Here is a 17224-nt window from a genome sequence, read left to right as displayed (position 1 = left end):
TTTATTTTATCGCAGGCAAAAATCTCAATTCAATCACTTTACTAGACACATATATTCACTAGTGTTACATAAAATTTTATATAAAGTTAAGTAAGAATTAAAAGTATAGCTAAAAGATGAGTGGTGATCTGTGTGCAAGGTGTCATCTTGTACACTCTCACCCCTGAGAGAGTTCTTTCTTCTATTGAGGGTTATTTCTTGGCTTTAGCCTCATTTTTGCTTTAGGGACAACATGGCCTCTTCTTCAAGCTCGATTGGTACTGCCTGGCCACTATACAACTGTGTGTTGACCCAGTGGTACCTGTCCACCCGTCGTCCAGCCAGCCTGCACCATTTAGGGTTCCTGGTCACTGGGTGGTAAGCAGTTCCCAGGAGGCCCCCACGACCATCTGCCAAATGTTTTCTACGAGGAAGGCAGAACCACGGTTGGAAGGACTGTTTGAAGTTTCCAACCTGGGAAGGAAAAAGACAGGGAAAACAATGTGTGAAGGTCACTGGACTGATAGACAGCTCTTAAGACTATTAGCCCATAACTCAAAAGTGAAGTCCTTCTAAATCATAGGGATTACAAATTAAGAAAATCAATGTAAATAGTCATCTACAGAAAATTTTCCAGCATTTCATATCCCTTAGAGATCATCAATTCACATCTCTAAGCAAAATGATTTTTTTCTTTTGTTTTTCTTTCATGTGTATGGGTGTTTTGCCTGAATGTATGCCTGTACCATGTGCATGCCTGGTGCCATTGAGACCAATGGAAACCAGAAGAGAGTGTCAGATTCCCCATCACTGGAGGTACAGTTAGTTATGAGCCACCCTGTTCATGGCTGTGTTCACTATTGAACCTGGGTCCTCTGTGCAAGAGCAGGCAGCTCCCTTAAATGCTAAGCCATCTTTCCAGCCACTAAAATGAATTCTTAAGTGAAACCAAAAATATTTAGGCTATGTTATAATAAGGCCTTTAATGCCAGTTACTTGGTAAGCTGAAGTAGGAAATTCAAAAGTTTAACGCCTGCTTAGGGAAATTAGTGAGACCCGCCCTCAAAAAGACGACATAATGAGATGGGGCTGGAAACTCCACTGAATACCTAAGTAGATACCTATCATGCTAGGTTCAATCCCCAGCACCACACACAAAAAGAACAGAAACATAAAGCATTTCAAATGCATATCTCTCTCCCTGGGTTCATCCTTACCCTGCTCCCTCCTGACCCCTGCCAGCCCATTCCAAAACTGCCTAAAAAATGGTATCTGGGGTCAGACCCATTATAAACATCTCAGATAATTGACAAAGATGTTTTATAGACCACACTCTAAAAAGACATTACCATAGAACAGTTTAGCCTCCTACAGATATGAACCCTAGATGCAAAGGTTCCTAAAAATAAAGTGTTGTATAGTTTTAAACTGCTACACACAGAGAGAGAGAGAGAGAGAGAGAGAGAGAGAGAGAGAGAGTTTTTTTAAACTAAAGGAAAATATTTTCCAGTAATGTTTCTGACCCATAATATATGATAATACATAAGGACTTCAAAATAAATTTCATGAAAAAATTTGAATATTTAATTTTGTTAGTGCAATCTACTACAGGGATTATTCCTCAGATTACTTGATTTTTATTAGAACAGGAAAATTTTAGAAAAAATGGTAAAGCAGATATTAGAACTAGTGAAAAATTAAAACTACAGCTTTCTACTAGGTACTAGGTATTAGGAATCAGTAAACTATCCACATTTAATGGCCTGGAAATTTCATGTTTGAGAATCAAGTCTTAAGAAATAACTTCAATTTAGCTGGGCATTGGTGGCGCATGCCTTTAATCCCAGCACTCGGGAGGCAGAGGCAGGCGGATGTCTGTGAGTTCGAGACCAGCCTGGTCTACAAGAGCTAGTTCCAGGACAGCTTCCAAAGCCACAGAGAAACCCTGTCTCAAAAAAAAAAAATCTTTTTGGTTTTTGTTTTGTAACAAAGCAATGTGGAGGCAAAATACTGGCTGGTAACTGTTAGAAGGAAAATAACTGAATACTAACGTAAATGGTTAAGACAAAAGCATGCATACAAATTATTTGAGAGAGAATCTCTTCAGATTTGTTTTTTCGAACAGGTCATGAAATCAATGTAAGATGCCTGTTATTATCTACTGAACACAGTCAGAAGTATTGGAGGCTCCTAGTATGTATGATTATCGTCTCATGCAACTTCAATATAAATGTGAATCTCTATTGATGGGTTTTGATTCTATTGGTTTTGATGGTTTCAGTGTTTTGTTTTTCAGATAAGCTGCGTTGAAACTGGCTTTGGCTTTTTAAAAAGATTATTATTGTTTTGTTTTGAAAACAAACTACCCTAGTGCTAAAATGAAAGTGTTCTGGTCTTTCTTAAATAGTCTAAGCTTTCTCTAGATGACATGTCATTTTAATTAATCAAATCTACTAAATTGAGTGAGGAGGCATATACCTCTAATCACAGCGATCAAGCAGGTGACAGGCAGGAGAATCAGATGTTACAGGCCAGCCTGGGCTATTTAGGGAGTCTCAGACTTACAAACAAAACCCACTAAGTATTACAGTTTAACCTGAAGGAACATAAGTGAAAGGAAAGCCATGTACTTCCAAGTACTATGTGAAGAGACAGGACAACAAAAGATCATGTCTCTTACAAACTAGGTCAAGTGGTGACAATACTCAGGGTAGGACGACAGAAAAGGTTCTGACATTGGGAGGAGGTGCTTTCACTGTTTCCTGCTGTTGCTTGGGAGCATGTTCTTTCAGAATTAGAATAGCATGGTGTACCACACACAACCTGGTAGATGCTCTTGGGATTGTTGACTTTGGGAATGACTCGGGACTCATTTTCTTCATCAGAAGATGTTCCAGAAGAGCAGTCTCCAGCAGCCCTGTTAACTGCGAAGCTGATGTGCTGAGCTAGTTCCCAGTTCTCCCATCTGCCTTTAAAAGAAGCAATTGTAAAGGGATGCTTTTTCTCACCATACCTATGTAGGAAAAGAAAATATTCGTTAGAGACCCAACAAATATGATCTCTTTGTCTGGAGACACCATATCAACTTTAACTTTTAAAAAGCTGTTTTTCAAGAGCTTGGCTCTTTTAAAAAGCAGACTGGAGGACAATATAACCTGAAGCTACTAGGATGTTGCAATTAGTGAGCATATCCTTAGACAGCTATTCTGTTAAACTGGTCAGAAAAAAAAAAAAAACACACACACACACACACACACACACACACACACACACACACACACACACACACACACACACACACACACACACACACACACACACACACACACACACACAAATAAACTTTTTGTTTCTTTTGGGTAAGTTGATGGAGTGAACTGTCCTCTGATTTAGCTGATTCCTCTGCCTTCCTTGTGTTTCCTACCTATGCTTAAGAGTTGTAAATCTGCAGTACGCTGTAGGTTGCAATGACCCAAGTCACACTGCAAATACACTGCAGTGCCTTTGTGCTTGCCAATTCAACCATCCCTAATGGTTTACTAGACTGCTCTAGTAAAAGTTTACATCTGAAGCCATGATCAAATAGTGTCCTAGTTGCTAAGCCAATGCTTTGGGTGTCATCTTTCACAAACATACATAGAACTCACTAAACATCCCAAGTTTCCAAGGGGTCACCAAGCACACAAACCATGAAATTACTCACCTACAGCACACCTCAAAGGGATCGACCCATATCGTCATCTCCTTTGGAAGTCCCAGGTGAAAAAAATTCACATTGCTCTCAGAACAAGCCCTTTCTAAAATAGGGTCTTTATACTCATTGTTGTTTATCCTGATACACCTGAGAAGAATATAAAGCAAGAAAAGGGGCAAGGAGGCATGTTAAGAGGTACTTCAGCTGGAAATCTCATCATGGGTACAGATCTTGCCTTACCCACCTCTTCTCATCCTCCCCTGCCCTCCATGCTTACAAATGGAAATAAAACTTCATTCACTTTTGCTACAGTGACTCAGAATGGGTGTCATAACATTAAATCACAGTTAGATCACCAGATGTCCACAGTCTGTCTTTTATGGCAAACAGATGAGAAATTGTCTAATGCTCCTCACTTACAGGTCTGTAGTGTTCAACTATCCACACCTCTTTATTTTAGACCTATGTTCAAACAAATTAATAGGAGCTCATAAAACATCCCTAACTTGCTGACAGACAAAAAAAAAAAAAAAGTTGCATTTTCCTAGCAGATGCTATTTCTGGCTGATTACTCCTCCCCCCATGCCATGTGAGCGCTCACCTGAAAGCCTGTCCCCTAGAAGGACAGTCAGGGTGCCAATGACCTCTGTATTTTTCAAACAAGATGGTCATCAGCTTTAGTGCGAAAGCTTCTATCTGTTGTGCACTCAATTTCTCGTGTTTTTTCACCAGTCTTGTGACAAAAAAAACTGCTGTTGCAATTTCATCTCTCATGATTCCAAAGCAGTCTGTGTGGAGACCTGAAACCATCACAGAAAGGGATCACAGAGGGAATGAGGTTTCATTTATCAGCAATACATAATTTTCAGGCTGGAAATTTTATACCCATTAAACTTAAATCGTTTTTTTTTTTTTGTGGGGGTGGGGGTGAGTCCTCAGTGAACTAACACATCAACAGGCACACACCAAAAAAAAAAAGAAAAAGAAAAAGAAAAACCAAGTAACAACAACAACAACAAAAAAAACACACACCTATTCTTCAACCTTCCTGTTCTCACACTTTTCCAAAAAAATGTTTTTAAAAGTTTAAGATACTTATGAAATCAAGATAAAACATAAGTACAAAGCTACTAATGTGGACAGTAGATTTCACCAGCAACCATTTTTTAAGAGTGTACTTACAAAGAGTCAAGCATCCAGGGTTCAGGGGATTGCAGTTGAGGAACGTGGATTACAAAAGCTGCACACTAAAAGTTAAGACTAATAAAAACACACTACAGTTGCCAGTAAAATTTCTCTAGTTCCCCCCCAAAAAAGTGGGCCAGCGTTAGAAAGCCAGCTCTACTACTTGTTGCTAACTCTTGCTCACACCTGTTTGGTGAGGTTTGGGCTACTCCATATATGCCTGGCTGTCAAAGCTGATTGGCAGCTCATCCCACACAGGCAGTCTCCATTAGGACAATCACACAGCTTTCCCCAGGACTCATCTGATTCCCCCATAGAAATGTAGACTATTCTCTAGACTGTTTAAAGGTATAGCCACTCTACGTGTGTGTGTTTAATACCCACAATTAGTGACCAGTTTCTGACTAAGAAGCCTATTTTATATCCAAAAAGCTCCAAATAGCAGCTAGACCTTACAAGGAGACAATTCCATCACTTGGATGTTGTACCTATGCAACCTAGTCTTCCACACTGGAACTATGCAGATTACATGTAATCCTCCATCAAGGAGTGGGGGGGGGTATTCTAAATATTAGCTATTTGGCTTCCCAAGTCTTCTCTTTTTAGAGTCTAAATTTTCTCAGCTTGTTGGCAGCTGTTTCTTGTGGATATATTGCTCAGATAGTGCAGTGTGGCAAGCTGGCATTTGGATGAGCATCACACTGTGTGACAGACTCACATCCTCTTTTAAAGTATTTGCTCACACTGCTCCAGGTGTGTCAGCTGGTAAGCACTAGAGTGGGACTGCCACCTCCCTTGCCCTGAACACTGTCCTTGGATGCAGCATCAGGTGGCCTCCCCTTGTTGGCACCAACATCATCACGTCACTACCTCACACTGAATTTGAAAGTACACTTTTTTTTTTCCACTGAGGTTTTGTCACATCTTCCTCTTCCAACATGGCAAAATGTTTAAGAAGTCTGTGAATTTGCAACTTAGCAGCTCACAATCTGTTAGCTAAGTGTGGTGACGGCACACCTGGAATCGAAGCTCTCAAGAAGGCTGGGTGGGAATGGAGGAGCTTCAGTTCAGGAGGCAGCTGGGCTACATAATGAGTTCTAGCACAGACTTTGTCTCAAAAACAAAACAAAAAAGAAAAGAAAAAAACATAAAGCTGGGTGTTGGTGGCGCACGCCTTTAATCCCAGCACTCGGGAGGCAGAGGCAGGCAGATCTCTGTGAGTTGCAGGCCAGCCTGGTCTCCAGAGCGAGTGTCAGGATAGGCTCCAAAGCTACACAGAGAAACCCTGTCTCAAAAAAAAACAAAAAAAAAAAAAAAAGAAAGAAAGAAAAGAAAAGAAAAAAAAACATAAAACAAAAGCCTCACTATCTGCATAATCTTGGCAGCTGGTTTCAAATATTCATAACTTTCAGTTTCCTGTCAGTGAATGCAATTTCACAGGCTTGTTATCAAGATTACAGTAGATAACTAATACACCTGGCCATAAGCTGCAGGAAGGTACTATAGAAGAACCGTTAAAAAGAAAATAGCAAGCAGATATAAAGTCAGTATTGTGGGTTGGAATCCCAGGCCTCCATCTCATTAGGAACTTAGCAAAGTTCCACATGCTCTCTAACCTTCCCAACCTCTGCCTGAAAAGACGGGAATAAAGTGAGTGAAGAACTAGACTGTTGACTCCACACTAATCCTTCGCACTGAGATGGATCCCAGCTCAACCCAGGGCTTGGACCTTAGCAAGTGATTCCACCACTCTGTCCCTCCATTTCCTCATGTACACAAAGGAGAAAATAACAGGGCACAGTTTGTATAGTTATTATGAGAATTAAGTGTGAAATGCTTAGGATACCTGGAACTCAGTAAACGCTCTATAAATGTTGGGTATTGTTGCTTCTGCTAGCAAATTGACTGTGATCTTAGAGGGATCTTGCCAAGGTTAAATTATAAAATTATGCATAAAGTATTTCATAGACCACCTGGCATAAAGTTCTCAAAGTGGCTGGCTGTCTCATTTACAAATACAAATGATTTTGTACCTTTTTTTCTATGCCAATTTTAATGTGCATTGGTTAGGTAGGATAGAAAATTATATATTGCAGCTGTAATATCATATTCCACTGTGTTGCTTCACTGATGTATTTGAAGTGCTGAAGTGGAACCCAGGGCCACATGGATACGAGGCAAGTACTCGACCAAGGAACCATATTTCCTGTGCATGTGTTACATTTAGGTCATTGCTACAGTGAATCAAAATTTTGTTATTTAGTTATTTAGTCGATTATCTCTTTTGGTTTCCTGATATTTGTGTATTTAGTAAGAATACTATCTGTGCCTTCCAAGATACAAGTTGAACAGGATGAAGACCAAGCAGAGCCTTTCACAAAGTCTTAAGCATTGCCCCCTCCAACTGCCTTTCTTTCTCTTCAACCAATTAATTCTCTCAGCTACAGTGGAAAGAGTCAGTGGTAAAATGAAGATTTCACAGATTACTTTTCAAATCTAGCAACATTTTCTTACTCTGTGAAGAGAAGAGTACTACCATAAAAGGAGAAGGAATTTTAACCAGACATGGCCCTCTTGTCCTAAGTAATCCCAACTTTCACAATATATAGGAACCACCTGATTGGTAAGAGTTGAGAGCTTGGGGTCAAGATAGCTGGTGTACAATTTAAGTTGCCTACCATCTTCCCTTTTCATGAAAACTGATTCCTTTGGTTCAATTCACAGCAACTCTGAAGGACCACTGTTTCTCTACAGTTTCCCGAAGACAGGCCAAAGCCCCTGCCAAAACTTGGTCATTGATTGTGTCTCCCTCTATTTTTCACTTCCCTAAAGCCTCCCACCTACAACTCCCAACTCAGAGTCTGTTTTAAAGGACCCAGTCTCAGACTTTTGGTACTAAGTATGTGAAGAAGCAGAGTCTATTTACTCACTTTCTGTCTGAAATAACTCATGACTAGGGGAAGTAGAATATGGGTCTGGATAGCTCCTGTCATGTTGGAAGGGCATGAGTATCAAAATTCAGCAGTGGTAGACTAAGATATAATACAGATGCTGCAGACTGTCCTAGACATTGAATATCCTTGAGGCATTAGATGTATAAAAATAAAAATGGTATAAGGACCACTAAACTAGATAAGGACCACTAAAATAGAGAGCTGAGTACTTTGTCACCTCAAAATGGGCATCTATGATCAAATTAAAGTTAATTCAGTTCAATTCAGGATTTATATGGGTTCTATGTCCAGAACATATGAAAACAAAGCAAAAGTGATACTAGGACTTGAATGATCTACCCTCTCAGGATCTTATTTATTTCAGTCATCCATGATGTATTTCTCATTCTTTACTCATAAGAGAGGTTACCAAACTACTATGCTTTGGAATCACCTTTAAAGTACTGAAGGCTGCCTCCTCTGACACCATGGTTGAACAAGAAATAAGTAAAACCTATGCATCAGTGTTTTATTTAATTTAGAGAATACTTTATTAGTTTCTGCAATAAAACCTTATAAATAAGACCTTCCATATTTGACACAGTGTATTACCCCTGTACAAATGGAAAAGAAATAAGTTTAATATTTCTACACCAAGATGGCGGTTAATATCTGTAAATGCCAACTCAATGTGGTAAATTGGGATGCTTTTTCCCAAAGCTGACAGCACAGCAATGCTCCAGAAATTCCAAACACACACAGAGAGAGAGAGAGAGAGAGAGAGAGAGAGAGAGACAGAGAGAGAGAGAGACAGAGAGAGAGAGACAGACAGACAGACAGACACACACACACACACACACACACAGATGTCCAATAACAGACTGTCATGCATCAGTAGCAGCAACTACTTTTCCAGATTCTTCAGTCATTTGAATGAAATTGTACAGATGCCAGGACTCAATATCAAGATTTTTAAAAGCTCCCCAACTGGTTTAATGTGCAGCACAGGAAAAAGTCATTAACACAAATCTCACCTTGCTATCAGTGAGATTTTATATCATATTACATGTTTAACTGCTTAACAATGCCTTAAGAGATTATTATGATATTTCCTATTCTCGTCTCCTTTTGTTGCATATTGCTGAAATAGAACTTGCTTTTGAACTCAAGGCAACATAGACATTAACAAACACAGGCTTTGCCTTTGAAAACGCCTGCTGTTTACATTATTAAATCAATGGCGCCAGGTGTTTACTAGTTCTTTTCTGATTTCACCTTCCCAGATGACATGCTGTCAGCTACACTGAGTTGGTGAGGCACATTCACTTAGGAGGTTCTGAACCTTCCCCTAGCATTATTTTCGGCAACAGGTCCAAGCAGGCCTTGGGAAGCATGAATAGAATGATCGTTCAGGAAAGAACAATCAGAGAGTAAACATCATGCAAAACTTCCTTCAGTTGCTTGTGACTTCGAGCACCTGATATCAGTTGCCCCCTTCCCATGAATGACATCTGCTCCTCCTGCTTTGCTGACACTGAGTTCCCTCTGACGACCCATTGACATTAGACATCCATCGTGTGCGCTAAGTGGGTAAAACAAAACAAAAGGCAACTCAACCTTCCCTTTCCAAGAGATTTATAATCTAGAGAAGGAAAGCAAACATATGCACAAGCTATTGCTTGAATACAGTATTTTAAAGATGGGATACTCACAAAATGGCTCCAAGTTCTTAGTAGCCAAGAAAAATATTGAAATAAGTAGTTCAGTGGGATGGTCAGAACAGAACCAAACAAATACTGATTGGTTAAGTTTAAAAGTGAATTTCCAGTGACAACTTAATGCCAGATACTAAATGTCTGTTGAAAGGATATGAGGGGGCTTACAACATGGCTCAGTAAGTAAGAGTGCCTTGCCACCAAGTCTGACAACCTGAGTTCAATCCCTAGGACCCACAAGGTGAAAGGAGAGAATCACCTACCATAAGATGTCCTCTGACCTCCATATGTGTGCTATGGTATCCGTATGTCCACACATATAACTAAACAAATGTAGTTTTACAGAATTTTATAAAGAGGGGATATAAGAACTTAGATCTAACATGGACCAGTCTAAATAAACCTCTTAATTCATTGTTTGGTTGTTAGGTTTTGTGATTTTTGTTTGTTTTATTTTGAGATAGTCTCATTATGTAGCCCTGATTGGTTTAGTGATTACTATGTAGATCATGCTGGCCTCAAATTACATCAATCTTCCTATCTTTAGCCTTCCAAGTGCTGTGACAAGAGGCATGTACCACCATATCCAGTTTTAACCTCACTTAGCTAGAAAATGCTAAAATTTCAAAGGCGAAAATCATCTCTCCACTGATCATGTATAATGTCCAAAGTTCCCATTATAAGACAACTATTCCCTTAAGACATTGTCTTTTAAGGAATTCTTTTTTAAAAATATCAGGTGAGTTATCCATAGAACAAAATGGCGGTGTTCTGTCTGCAGAGGTTGGGTAAGGGGGCTAAGCCTGGGTAAGGTGCCAGAGAAAATGGAGAAAAGGAGACTCCAGGCTATTGAATGAGGAAGATCAGAAAGAAAAGCCAGTATGAAAGATGCAATTTCCTTTCTATTATATCTGTGAGAATGGTGTAGAGCATGAAAATGACCTTATGCAAGGAAGTTTCCAAAAACTCAATTTCTCCATATTAAACTATACAGTTCAACTTGATTGATAAAGCAAGGTATAGCCAAGCCCCGAAAGGCATCAATTAAAAAAGTAATGCATGGAAGCAGAAGAGATGGCTCAGTAGTTAATAGTGCTTGCTGGTCTTGCAGAGGACCCAAGTTCAGTTCCTAGCACCCATGTTGTTGGGCAGCTCACAACCACCTGTAACTCAGCTCCTAGAGATCTGATGCCATCTTCTGGCCTCCTGGAGCACCCAAACACATGTGGCATTTACTCACATAGCACAAATAAATGCAAATTGATCAAAATAATAAAAATCTTTTATTAAGAAGTGAAGTATGAAAGAAAAAGAAGTGAAGTATGATTCAGTCCTACATTTGTCTTCTTGATTTTAATTAAGATTTATCTACAAAATGAATTTATGATTATAGCAGTTTAAGGCAAGGATATTAACTTGCCATAATTATTAAAGCATATTGTACAAATCAATGGCTTTCACTGAAGGGTTTCACCTTCCATACCTAATAAACCCCCTTTCTTTTTTAGTTGCCTGTGTGATGGAAACATGTGATATTTGTCTGTGTCTAATTTATTTTGCTTAATATGGTATTCCCAGTTTCCATTTATTTCCTTGCAAATGCTATGATTTCATTCTTTATAGCTAACTACCACTCCTGTATATATACCATATTTTATTTATCCACTCATCCATTAGTGGGCACCTGTGTTGATTGTACATCTTGTCTATAACATATAGGTAGCACCTCAGAAAATATGTGTATTCAGAAAAGTAATTTCAAAAATTACCTAAACTGAACATTAAATGTAATTGATTGATTTATGAAGTCATAAACAATTATAATCAGCCCTACTTAATTTTTTTGAGACAGGGTCTTACTGTATAGCCTTGAATGGTCTGCAACTTACTTTGTTGACCAGGCTGACCTAAACCTCACAGAGATCTGCCTGCCTCTGTCTCACGAGAACTGAGAATGTGTAGCACTGCATCCATATCCTATCTAATTTCTTTACCTTTCACTCCTTAAGCTGAAAGCTATATTTCCAGGCTCACCTATTCATTCGCGAATGCATGTCACTATTAATAAAAATAGGGGGACATAGATGTTTTAGCAAAACTTCACCATCACTAGAAGCTTCCTCTGGTAACAGCATATATGTGTACACCATTTCATAAAACAATGAGTGGATTCTATTCCCTATGGACAAACTCAATCTCACTGTGTCCAAACTGCAGTTAAAGAAAATTACATTAATTGTTGAAACATAATTTTCAAGTTTTAAGGTAGTACAAGACAGTACAGTAAAAATAGTTCAGGGTGAGAAAATATTTGTACACACAGTATACTAATAAATGTGTCTGTACATGTGGCAGAGTTGTATATTGTCTTCATCAAATAATAAATTAAAAATAAAAGTACAGGTGGTTGATATTTTTATTAATGGGAGATGCTAACTATAGACTGAATATATGGAGTTCAAAAGAAACAAGAGGAAGAATGAAGATGAATAAAGGCACATTGGAATATTTTCCCAGGAAGTAGGGAGGGCCTGAGCTCAAACTTTAAACAGGCTATATATAGATGAGCTAAGAGGGGAGAAGACAATACAAACTTAGCTAAACATAAATATGAGGAAATCCTTGAACTATATGTTATGTGTTTAGAGAAAATAAAGAAGTGAGTTATAGAATTGTTAAGCTATATAAAAGTTCCATAGAGGAATCAAAAAGGCCTAAGTGTGAAATGAGTACAGTACAAATAAATTCAAGAATAAGTGTACACAGAGCAATGCCTGTGAGGATGGCATAAACTATTTTCATTCTTGTAAATAAATCAGTTGACAAGGTAGTTTCCTATTTTGGCTTTACAGAGTTAAGAATACATGCTAGACCTTTGAAGGAAAATGAACTCTCTTCAACAACCCACCTAGACAACTAGTTAGCGGTTCTGAAACCCCAAAACTACTTTTACAAACCAGGAGATCTATCTTAAGTGAGAGAAGCCAATCTACAGGCAGGTAAATTAATCTGTCTACATACAGACTAGGAAGGACCACCTTATTTAGCATGTACTTGCGTTCAACCCCAGTACAAAAACAAAAACAAAACAAACAAGCAAACAAAAAAGAATGGCATTCCACTGTTGATCACCTACCTCATACTTCCTACCTGAACCATGACAAGCAAGAATAAGCTACCACATCATTGGAGACTTCATTCAACTCTTTTTTCAACTTTAATTTTCACAGTTTCAGAACACTGCTAACCCTCTTTTTAATTCTGACCTCTTTCCAGACCTTCAGCTTAAATACTTAACTCAATCCAGGCTGAGACTCAAACTCATCACAAACATCCTCTGACTATGTGTTCCCCTCAGCTCCTCAAATCGTCACCGAGAGTTGGTAGCTGACTTGTTAAATTGTGAATCAGCCACCAAAGCCTGAAGAACTCCCTTCACAAAATCCCTCATTTATCCTGAATTTCTTCCATCACTCCATATTCAGATTTGTTAAAAAATCATCTGCACTGAATCTCAGCCTCCTCTGTAATCTATGCAACTTTAACCTCCATAAATAGCACACTTTGTATACATCAGGGGCTTTCTAGCCAGAGAATGATACTCAAACTCCCTAGACTAATAGTTCAAGTCTTCTAGGCCTACTTCCCACTATACTGGAGTTAACATCATTTTGGCCTCTCTTTGTATTTTGGTTCTTTTTCTTATCTTTTCCCAAATGTTGACAAATACAGAGATAGCACTAGAATTCAGGATTCCTTAAGGGCTTATTAATCTAACCACTTTGACATTCAATATATCTCTATGTGATATAAATGTAGTATCTGAGCATTTAATGCCTTAATGTAATATTAATTTGTATATTAATACTATAATGTGTTGCTACAATTAACATAATTTAACTCTCTTAATTATCTATGTAAACAGTCTATCCTTCCAATTAGACCACGAGACTGTGTTCCCTAGAGATGGGAAATATACAAGAATTGCTCCTGCCGCTGAGCCACAAGACTTCCAGCAACCTTAATTAGGATGCTATTTTGTTAGATTGTTTATGATTTGCCTAAAAGATAAATTAACATCTGATACTTAAAGCAACACTTGATTAATCAATAAATATAAACAAGAAGCTAATTAAGAACCTAGAGCACTCTTCCTAATTCGAGTCCAGTGAGATAGAACCAGAATCATGGGACTGCTGGCAGTTAATGCTAGCTCAGAGGAAAATCTCCTCACATAATTAAACAGATTCATTGATTTGTAGTTTTTCAAAAGCCAAATTGACTTCAACTCAGCCTTGCTTCAATGTTATAGACTAGTTCCTAAGTGTTCTATCATGAATATTAATAAGTTCATCTGACATTTGACGGTCTTAGTCTACATAAAAAAACAAGACATTTTTTTCCTAGCAAAGACTATGCATTTTAAAAGCAAGTTTTGAAAGAAGCTGCTAAAACAGTTGCTTTCTAATTAGTGTTATTCTTCACTTCTTCCGTAACAATAACCTTCAAAAAGCTTCGGAAATAGTGGCAATCTAGAGGTGGTAACAAGAATTCAAGAGTTCAAGGCCAGCATGAGCTAACTGTGTCCCTGTCTAAAATACAAACAATAGCAAATGTTTAGATGGTATGTTTGTGTGTGCTGACTGAGGGAGTCATCTCTCCCTCTCTAGCCCTCTCTATATAGGAGTAGTAAATTAAGCAGATATAAATTTTCCAGACTAATGTAGGAAGTTCTTGCTTTTGATACTCTTTTTGGTTTCCTTCTAGTCAATACATTCACCCCTTCTCCTCAAAGGTCCTTCCCCATCTCCCTGATCACCAAAAGCCCAGAAATTAAAACAGTAAACAGTTCCTCCTCAAGGTGCATTTTAACCACCACAAGCATTCCTACTTAGATTAAAACATGAGTCTCCCTGGTGTCTAGACATGCCTAGACATGACCCGCAGATGCAATGAGATCGTGGAGTTTCTCTAGTAACTGAAGGCCAAATCAACAGCAACCCTCAGAACAAGCATTCTTCTCTGCTGCTGTTGTTTTTTTTTTCTAATAGAACTAGAGCACACACATTTTTTATTGTCATTTTACTTTTTATCTTTAAAGAAAAGATTTTACAGTCTACATTTCAAGACACTATAGCTTTGGATGGCAACAATCAAACTCAGGTAAGATATTTAAGATACAACTGATAATCAGGAAATAAAAGAAAACATCAGCTAGGTGGAAGCAGTAAGTGTAGTGTAAAATGGAGCAAAATGTAAAATAACTGATTTTGTAATGATATCTTCACAAAATTTATAACTTTCCATAGTGTTAGTGGAATGAAGGTTATTCTACTAGTTTTATTTATTTGTGAACATTCAAATGACATTTTGTAGCATATAACATTGTTCCTTCCTCAAATAGAGGAATAATGAATACAAAATATAGTTACTTACAAATGATGTCTTTTGCAAGTTAATTTTACAATTACCTGGCATTTTCTACTTCACTTTGATTCCTTTCACTTAAGTGTTCATAAGTTCATAAAACTATGATTTTTGGAGAAAAAATACCCTACCATTCAAAGATAATCTTAAAATATATGCAAGTTTATTCTTGGGAAGTTCTTGAGTTTTAATGGTTTGAGTTTGGAATTTGTGTTGAATGTTTCTGATGACTAGCATGTAATGACTAGCATGTATTCATGTTATTAATGGCATCTATGAGACCATTTATTTGCTGGGCTTAGGGGTCAGTGTATAGCTAAGAAGTTTCCCTTTGTAAACTGTAAGACTTTTTGGATCAATACAAATGGGTATTATTATACTGTGTACATGAAGACAACAGTCTGGGGAGACTACGTCCTACTGAATTCCACAGTTTGCAATCAGAGGATATTGTGTATCCTCTCTGGTTTCATAGATAAACGAAAAGAGAGGAAAGATTAACTTAAAGGATGGATATATTAGTGAAGATGGCACAGAAATGCTGCCACTGCCCCCTCAGTGCCTCTATTCCAAATATACACAAACATACCAGTTATTCGCTGTGAAATACTAAGAGCAAGAAAAATTTAACTGTCACAAGACATTGCTTCTCAGGCTTCGGCAGACCTCACTCTTGATGCCCAAATCTACCTTTGTTTCAATGGTCTACTCAAAATCTCACCTCCCTCAAGACTGGTGTCTGTCAGCTCTTCTTTACACTCCCCCCAGCCCCACTCTCACCCCCACCCCCGCATGCTTCTTTCTATTGATAAAATCTATCATTTAGTTTAGCAACTTCATACTGTCTGGAACAGTAACTAATGTGTGATCAATTTGTGTTACCACCTGAACCTGTCTGATGAATAGTAGAACCAATACCCTTCGGGTGCTAAGTATGTAACATACATTTAAATAAAACAGGAGCCCAAAGTGGGAATGGTTTCCTCAAGGCTTACCATGAGATCACAAAAAAAAAAAAAAAAAAAAAAAAAAGTAATTTTGATCTTAAAAGGGCCACACTTTGAACACAAGGGGGTTGGCTCAATGTTTGATTAGGAGAGCTGAGCGGCCCTCACCTCACTGCATGACCCTATAAAAGGTAATCCTAAGAAAGAACTCAGATACTGGCAAGGGCAATCCTGCAGTCAAGAGTACCCAGGTCTGCTGCGGAAGGAAGGCTCAAGCCTCTAGCTGAGGTACCTGAGAAGCTGTTTCTGAGAATGGGCATGAACATTGAGTGGCCTTGGGAACTTCTTGGGCAATAGGGGAGGAGAGATGAATGTAGGTCCTTGCGCTTCCTACTACACCATGAAGGTAAACTTCTCAAGAATCTGTGTCTCCATCTCCCAGGCCCCCTCCCAAGAGGCTCTTCAGGAGCCCGCCCATTGCCCCTTCTAGTAGCTTCTGCCTCCCCTCCCCCACTCGCCCCGCCCCCTCGACCTCGGGGTTCCAAGGGCGGTTGGTCGCAGAGCCACAGCCACTTGGCCAGTAGGAGCTGCCGGGCGCGCGGGGTGGACAGAGCCTGCTGTAGAGTTGGGGCTGGAAACCGAGGAGAAGTTGTCGGAGACGGGTCAGACCCGGAGTGAGGGAAGCAGGAATCTGTCCGGATGCCCTGGGGACAGGGGCGAAGCGGGAGGGTCTCGGGGGATGGCGGGGACAGGGGGCCCGGCGCCCGGGGGTCACCTGGGGTCGCGCGCGGCCCTGCGGGGGGTATGAAGGGGCCCCGGGAGCCTGAGGCATCTCTCGCTCCGCCACCCTCGGCCGTTAGCTGTCGGCCGTGGTGAAAAGGGGACGAGGGCCCGGACACTCGGGAGCTGCAGCGGCGGACGCCCGGTGCTCGGTTTGTAGGCAGTGTAATTAGCTGATTGTACCGCGGTGCTGACAATCACTAACTCCACTGCCATCAAAACAAGGCACAGCATCACCCGCCGCCCGCTGGAGGAGAAGCAGGCGGCCGCAGCCCCGCTGACTCTGCAGAAAGCGGAGGCCGGAGCCGGGATGCGTCAGCGAAGGGGCCCCGGAGCACGAGGTCTATGTGCAAGTAACCCTCAGAGACGGGCGGCCTGCTTTAGGAACCGTTGGGCTACCTGTGTCTAGGAGCCAACGCAAAACGGTTCAGTGATATGCAAAGGGAACCGGTGTACACCGGCCTGAACATCACAAAAAAAAAAAAAAAAAAAAAAAATGCCTGGACGAGTCCCCCAGAACAGTTCCTGCTGCCTGCTGTGATTCACTGCCTGTTTTCCACTTCT

At 39.7% G+C, this 17224-nt stretch overlaps 2 protein-coding genes and 1 non-coding gene across 3 annotated transcripts in view; 2 read left to right on the top strand and 1 right to left on the bottom strand.

Annotated features, from left to right (window-relative positions):
* On the bottom strand, nt 1-16529 carry Btg4 (BTG anti-proliferation factor 4). Its single transcript, XM_035443693.1, has 5 exons — nt 16413-16529; nt 4275-4473; nt 3683-3820; nt 2803-2992; nt 1-453 (listed from the first exon to the last, which is right to left on the bottom strand). Exons 2-5 carry the CDS (start codon nt 4445-4447, stop codon nt 211-213), a joined length of 744 nt encoding a protein of 247 aa, XP_035299584.1. The 5' UTR covers nt 4448-4473; nt 16413-16529; the 3' UTR covers nt 1-210.
* The window catches only part of Hoatz (HOATZ cilia and flagella associated protein), a 20772-nt gene continuing 20013 nt past the window's right edge, over nt 16466-17224 (top strand). Inside the window, exon 1 of the mRNA XM_027412172.2 lies at nt 16466-16542. The gene's annotated coding sequence lies outside the window, so the exon portion shown is untranslated. The remainder of the gene's footprint in view (nt 16543-17224) is intronic.
* On the top strand, nt 16810-16887 carry Mir34b (microRNA mir-34b). Its single transcript, NR_105220.1, has one exon. It is a non-coding gene; the product is annotated as a microRNA mir-34b (primary transcript).

This window comes from Cricetulus griseus, chromosome 4 (genome assembly GCF_003668045.3).
Source record: "Cricetulus griseus strain 17A/GY chromosome 4, alternate assembly CriGri-PICRH-1.0, whole genome shotgun sequence".
Classification (NCBI taxonomy): Eukaryota; Metazoa; Chordata; class Mammalia; order Rodentia; family Cricetidae; genus Cricetulus; species Cricetulus griseus.
The sequence above is the reverse complement of the archived record's forward strand: the minus strand, read 5'-3'. Positions and strand labels throughout refer to the sequence as shown.

What these genes read in the sequence shown, in the direction of transcription:
- Btg4 (XM_035443693.1), bottom strand. Translation starts at nt 4,447, where the DNA reads ATGAGAGATGAAATTGCAACAGCAGTTTTTTTTGTCACAAGACTGGTG. An exon ending in CCCTTTGAGGTGTGCTGTAG is followed by an intron (nt 2,993 to 3,682) that starts GTGAGTAATTTC and finishes TTTCCTACATAG; the next exon opens with GTATGGTGAGAAAAAGCATC. An exon ending in ATCCCAAGAGCATCTACCAG is followed by an intron (nt 454 to 2,802) that starts GTTGTGTGTGGT and finishes TTTCCTTCCCAG; the next exon opens with GTTGGAAACTTCAAACAGTC.